The 6846-nt window shown below is 40.0% G+C and overlaps 1 protein-coding gene across 1 annotated transcript; it reads right to left on the bottom strand.

The window, feature by feature from the left end:
- Window positions 1-374: 374 nt before the first annotated feature.
- LOC146965693 (E3 SUMO-protein ligase ZBED1-like) lies at window positions 375-3330 on the bottom strand. The gene is made up of 3 exons (XM_085765281.1): window positions 2340-3330; window positions 1618-1856; window positions 375-1497 (listed from the first exon to the last, which is right to left on the bottom strand). Exons 1-3 carry the CDS (start codon window positions 3256-3258, stop codon window positions 676-678), a joined length of 1980 nt encoding a protein of 659 aa, XP_085621407.1. The 5' UTR covers window positions 3259-3330; the 3' UTR covers window positions 375-675.
- Window positions 3331-6846: the final 3516 nt, after the last annotated feature.

A 6846-nucleotide genomic window follows, 5' to 3' on the forward strand; every position in this document is an offset into this window, starting at 1 on the left:
TCATTGCGTTCACGCTGCAGGAACTCAGGAGAAAAAAACCATGGATACCTGAAGGAAGTTTGTCGTATTGTGGCTCAGAGCTGAATATGAAAAATCACTGCAGCAGTAAATGATGTTTATTTAGGAGGAGAGGAGACGCTGCAGATGAGTGCACATATAATGTTACAGCCTTGATAACAGTTAAACCTTATTTCCGTCACATACTAGGAACCACAATTTCACACCATACAATAGAGCTGTGCGATATGGATTTTTTTTTATATCCCGATATAGACAATTTTATATCCCGATAACGATATATATCCCGATATATTATTTTGTCTTAACATTATATATGAAATGAATGGCAATTTCTCTTATCTTTTCTCCTTTTATTTACCAAACACATTTAATTCCATACAGTAAAAAATACATAAAAAAAATAATATAAAACACAAATATCCAGTGGACAAATGGTCCACATAATAATCAGTTTCAAGTATGTAGTATCAAGTATAAAGTGCAAAGAAATGATGTAAACAATGTTGCTTCAAGTAACATTCAGGTATGCCTTTCAAGTAACAACTAAAAGTGCTAATTAAGTGTAAACTGTTTGAGAGGTTTAGTAGGAACACAACTTTGTGAAACCTCTTAAAATGACATGACATTTTTTTTAAATGTTTTGTTTCACATTTTTCACAAGTTGAGAGCTAAGAACACAAGCTGGTCAACTTTTTCAGGCTTGAGACAAGTTCTCTTACATGTAACAATGTTCCCACTCGCACTGAAGACCCGCTCTGACGGAGAGCTGGTTGCCGGGATACATAGATATTTTTTTGCAAGCTTAGCTACTGATGGGAAGTTGGCCTCATGCTGCCTCCACCATACAAGAGGATCTTCCTCTGCATCCAGGTCAGCTGACTGGAGATACATGCTGAGCTCCAGTTCAATGGATGCTCTGCTTGGCCTCGAGGTGCTTTGGTCTGTGGCTGCTGCTGGTTTTTTGAAGTAGCTCGACAAACTCTTCTTCACCTTCTTGGCTGCAGGAAGCACGGTTTCCCCCACAGCAGCAGCAGGGACAGCAGATGCTGGAGTAGAGACTGCTGATGCTGTTATTTCACCTCCAGCCACCAGGTGCTCCATTTCTGCAGCCGCACTTGTTTTCATGAAGTCGATTCTCTCTTCTTTTGTGTAGGCCATTTTAAAGCGCGGGTCAAGGAGCGTGGCCATGTCGAGCAGCTTCTCAGTGGTGTCGTCATCATATTTCTCACTGAGGTATTTTATGATGCCCTCTTTGATGGTTTTAGTGAGAGGGGAGTCATCTTCCTGAGACTTGAGGATTTCGTGCTTGAAGATGTGCAGTACAGGTTTAACATAAGACACACTAACATAATTTTCTCCTGACAAGGCGTCTGTAAATTCCATGAGAGGACTCAATGCCTTATCCATGGACTCCAGAATTTCCATGTCTTGCCAGGAAGGGATCAGATGTCTCACCTTCTTGTCTTGGCGGAGGACCTGGCAAATTCATTCAAATGTTATTTATATAGTTCACACTCAGAGTGCTTCACAGAAAACAATTAGCTACATAACAGAGCACACATGCATGCTTATGAAATATAATATATTTTTAAATACCTGTGCAAGAGCTTTCTCCTGCTCGATGAACCTGCTGATCATCTGTTGCCGTGAGCCCCATCTGGTGGGGGTCTCACTCTTGAGCTGGTGGGTGGGCAGGCCAAGGTCAAGTTGAGCCTTCGCCAGGTCACGTCTTCTCTTAAAAGAGTTGGAGATGGCACCGGTCACCTGCTTGCAGATCCCAACTGCACGTTTCACAGCCGCTTGGGTTTGAGGAGGAGGTGTTTTCAGGCTGTTCTCTGTTACAGAGAGAGGATACAGAAGAAGGTGCAAACTTTGTAAATAGTTAAAATTAAAACATGTTTGGACAGCAGCAGATAATTCTAATATAGCTATTTCATATAAAATGTATAGATCAGCGTAACTATACTTTGGTATTTTTCAACAAAAACAGTTTGAAGGCAACATTTTACTCTAAACTTAATGAATTATCTGCTTTTTAAATTTAGTTTTTAGTTTGGTTTAGTTTTGTGAGTACACAATATTGTTCCAGTTAGTTTTCAAGTTATTTAAAGTCTAGTTTTTATTTTTATTTCAGTTAACTAAAATGTTTTTATATTGTAATAAAAAAAAAAAAAATATATATATATATATATATATATATATATATATATATATATATATATATATAAAAATGTTTTAACAGTCGACAGTCGAGCAGGTAATTACACAAACATTTCAAAGCATATAATATTAACTGAATGATATTGAACTCCACTCACCTATGGCCAGCTGCAGGCGGTGCCCAAAGCACTGTAGTCTGTTCCACTCGTTCAGCTGCAGTGCACTGATGTTATTGGTTGCATTATCTGTGGTCACACAGATGAGCCTATCTTCATGGAGCTCCCAGGACTCAAGTGCTTCTCTTAGGGCTGTGGCTATCATCACTCCCGTGTGGTCTTCGGGGAAATAGCTCGTCTGTAGGCACCTGCTACTTAGTACCCACTCACTGTTGATGTAATGAACCGTAAGGCTCATATACGGCTGTGTGACTCTGCTCGTCCACAGGTCGGTCGTCAATGCATAATATTCTACATGTTTAAGTTCCTCTTGAACTTTAGCACGGCATTCTTCATACAAGCGGGGCAACTCGACATGACTGAAGTGTTTACGATCCGGCATATTATACCTGGGGTCAAGGGTTTTGACCATTGCTCGGAAGCCCTTCTTTTCCACAGTGTACACAGGGGCCATGTCAAGACATAAGAATTTAGAGATTGCCTCTGTGATTTCGCAGTGCCTTCGGGACTGCTTTGTATAGGGGGTGCCTTTGGCGAATGCCTCTTTCAGGCCTGTTTGGTTGTCTTTTTTCTTTTCTTTTTCACTGCGCGGTTCTGGGTTAGGTCGGACTTTCAAGCTGTCGTTGTACTGTTTTTCATGCCGTGTTTTTAAATGATAGAAGAGGTTTGTAGTGTTCGAGTCCCTCGTAATCACTTGCTGGCGGCATATTTTACAAATTACCGTGCTCTGGTCGGTGTCATTCTTTTTAAATCCAAACCAAAGCCAAGCGACAGAACTTCGGTTCCCTCTTTTTGGTATCAGTTCCTCCTCTGGCTCGTTTCCCCCTGCATTCTCAACAGGTCTGTCCTCCAAACTTTCCTCCGAACTCACCGCCCCCTCCATGTTGTTGTTTGCATCCATCTCTCCTCCTGTGCATGCTGCAGTGCCAGTGCCGTAAAGTCGCGGGTGACGTAAATGCCGCCGCAAAGTAGTGGCGAGGTGCTGCAATTAGAGCCCTCTCTGATTAATGTAGTTTAAATTACGATTTAAACGATAGACGGCTCTTTCGTACGGTAGACGTTTTTATATCGTACTACGATATATATCGTAATATCGCACAGCTCTACCATACAACAATCACAGCTAAATATAAACGTATTTCATATCGGCTACTGCAGTAATACACAAAAATATGCATTCAAACCTCAACAAATAACTTCAAATGTCTAAATTCTAACCGTTTAAGACGAGGGCATGACGCCATGTTTTGATGTTGTCGTGACGTCAAGTCAGAAAGTCGGAGCTCTGATATGATACCAGAGTTTCCCACCTGTATTTTTCGAGTTCGACGCCGTTCAATTCATTTTTTACAACTTGGAGCTCGTTTTTTTCCGACTTCCGAGTTGTCTTGAACGCAGCATTATTCCAGAGTACCTGGTACCAGTGAAGCCTGCTGATCAGAAGAATGTTTTTTCTAGACTCTTTTATTTCTGCCTCTTTTATGCAGTCCAGGCTTTTGAAAAGAGAGTAAACATATATATATATATATATATTGCTGCTGAATAAATCTTAAAAACTGACTTACATGTGAAATATGGTTCCTGGAATAGTCTGTAGACAATCATAATCATTCAACTGTTTCACTGCTGTTAAAAATGCTAAAACTAAAAATCGAGAAAATCGGCAATATCGTAGAATCGCAATTTAAATTGAATCGGCATCCAAAAAACCTCCTCCTCCTCCTCCCGGTGTCAGTAGCAGTGATTTATTTGAGGCCGTTGTGAAACTCGCTCCGAGCCGAGAGGTGGAGGTGGGAACATCAACCCCCCCTCCCCTCCTTTACCTCCGCTCGCCACCAGTGATTGATCAACACGACACAACGCAGAGCAGCAGAGCAGCAGCGCCGTAAAATGGAAACACACAATTAATTTGTGTGCGTTTGTGTGAAGAGACAAAGGTGTGTGTGTCTCTGTGTGTGTGATGAATCGTCTCGTTGCTGCAGAGCTTTATTTTGTAAATCTGTCTCTGTTGCTACTGGTGTGTAACGGTCAGAGCTACAGAACAAAACACAAATGATTCAGTCGATCAAACATCGCCTGTTTGTTTCTCAATAATCAATAATTAATCATCAAACCAGGAGCTTTAATGGTTAAAAACTGGTTTCAACTGGTTTTATAGACTGATATAGGCTAAGGTTGCCATGGCTACAGGTATCAAACACACAGATGGTAGCCTCCCCCCTCCCCTCTCGTCACCGTGGTTACTGTGATAAAGGTCATGCTGACTAGTTTCTATATTTTGGGATGTTTTGCCTCCTTCTCTCAGAGCAGAGGGAAGAAATGGTAGAAAAATCCACATTAAAGGGATATTTCACCCAAAATCGATAATTCACCAATCATGTATTTCGATACTTTTCAAACACAAAAAATGTCATTATCGACTTTATTTTAATATAAAATCTTAGAACTATAACATATGCATCAGTAAATAATCAGTAAATCAGTAAACAATCACTGCTGCTGCAGGATTAGAATTTAAATTTCCATCAATATTAATCTGAACTCTGAAGTTAAAACATTAGTGTTCTGTTGTTTAAAATTGAATATCAATTTGTTTTTTTGCATTATTTGAGGTATGAAAACATTGCATCTGTTTTGCTATTTTGACCAGTTGTAATTTCTGGGAGAAATTGTTATCAGTAGTTTATAGAATGAAGGCTCAGTATAATACGGCTTTAAATGCCTCCGTACCTCGGTACCAATTTAGTACCGGTACCGAACAAGCCTCGTATGATGTAAACATGGAAGAACATCTCATGCAGCCACAAAATCAGCAAGCAACAAATCATAAAAGTAGGATTGACATTAACAATCTCTGTAATTTTACAGTCCAGGTCTTTAAAGGCCGTTTTCTCAGAAAGAGTTTTTCAGACTCAGACTCTGAGCTAGAAATCTCCACTTCATTTACAGACACCAAACCTTCCACTTTGATCCCTTTCTAGATTGTTGTTGAGAAAATTGTTTGTTTGACGAATTCATGTTTGTCTATATGTTTGGACCCCCTCGAAAACGAGATGATACATCTCTAGGGGTTTATCCAAATAAAGAACTTTCACATATACAGTATATTCTGAAGGTTTTTACAGAGGGGTTTGTTGATGTATCATTCACAGCCTCATTTATACAACATTTTATTACTAAAAACATGGAGAAATATTTTGTAATACAAAAAATAATTGTCTTGTAATGTTATGACAAACTTGGGAAGTTAACGGTGAAATCTGTTTTTACCCTATTCACCTGCAGTGTCTCATATTAAAGGGACAACCAGGAGTTTTATTTGGTTATAAAGAGTCTGATATTACTGTAATGTGGATGAATCTACGTTACCACTTGTTAATGGCTTCATTATTGATAAATATATCGTGTTGTCTTTATCGTTATTTTAATATTATTATTCAGTGGTCGACTCGCCCAGTGTTTCCTACTTTCAGTTTCCCGGACGCTGCCTGGCTGGTCATGAGAATAACGCTGCCAGATCGCTAGTTGGCATCGTTTATGGTGGGAACTACGACGGTATCTGATCGCCTTCAACCTCCGACTTTCGTTCTTGATCAATGAAAACATTCTTGGCAAATGTTTTCGCTTTCGTCCGTTTTGCACCAGTCCAAGAATTTCACCGTGTGCACGCTGAGGCTCATGGGAAATGTGAAAACACTTTGCTTTCTGAAACTCCTCGTTGTCCCTTTAACTCATCAGGCGATGTCATTGCACGTCTTGTTTTGTTTCTGTGTGTGTGTGTGTGTGTGTGTGTCCGTGTCCGTGTTGCAGACTCTGATGTAAATGAACGTGTTAATATCTCAGAGTGAATGAGATCATGTGCAGCACTGAGAGCTTCTGGTTAAGTGAAGTGCAGATTCATGCAGACGTCTGCATAATGAATCAGTTGCTGCTGTTGAGGTGATAATGAGCCTGAAAACAACCAGATGAAAAAAAATAATAAAAAACTTCGGCTCAGGAGACGAAGAGAAGAAGGAGAAGAATAAAAGAGAGAGAAGAACAAAGACAGAGGAAGGTTAACGGCTCACCTGCTGTTCAGGTGTGTCCTCACATGTTCAGGTAAACGGTGTCACTCCACCGCCTCATTAATATTCACTGTTGAACTAAAACTCTCAAAGAAATGCAAATATCTCCAGTAGCTGGGTTTAAACATGGAGACAAATACTCAGCTCAGTCAGAATAAACAGGTGGAATAACCCTTTATTAAACCGATCCAAATAAAATGACATCATGTAAACTAGGGAAGTTGTTTTAGAGGGAAATTCATGCAAAACCACTGATGCACGTTGCCTTCAGGGACAGTTTTTCATCAACAGTCTCTGTATTTCCCTCTAAAACAACTCTGTGTGGTAACGTTGTGTTATTATCTCATAGCGTGGTGAATGTGCAGCTCACAACTTGTCCACCAGAGCGTTGTGGAGTTGTTGGATTGTGTATTTGATGAGTTTGA

Source organism: Trachurus japonicus, chromosome 21, assembly GCF_045865225.1.
Source record: "Trachurus japonicus isolate A0001 chromosome 21, Traja_1.0".
Classification (NCBI taxonomy): Eukaryota; Metazoa; Chordata; class Actinopteri; order Carangiformes; family Carangidae; genus Trachurus; species Trachurus japonicus.

What these genes read in the sequence shown, in the direction of transcription:
- LOC146965693 (XM_085765281.1), bottom strand. Translation starts at nt 3,258, where the DNA reads ATGGATGCAAACAACAACATGGAGGGGGCGGTGAGTTCGGAGGAAAGT. An exon ending in CCGCCTGCAGCTGGCCATAG is followed by an intron (nt 1,857 to 2,339) that starts GTGAGTGGAGTT and finishes TCTCTGTAACAG; the next exon opens with AGAACAGCCTGAAAACACCT. An exon ending in AGGAGAAAGCTCTTGCACAG is followed by an intron (nt 1,498 to 1,617) that starts GTATTTAAAAAT and finishes TGAATTTGCCAG; the next exon opens with GTCCTCCGCCAAGACAAGAA.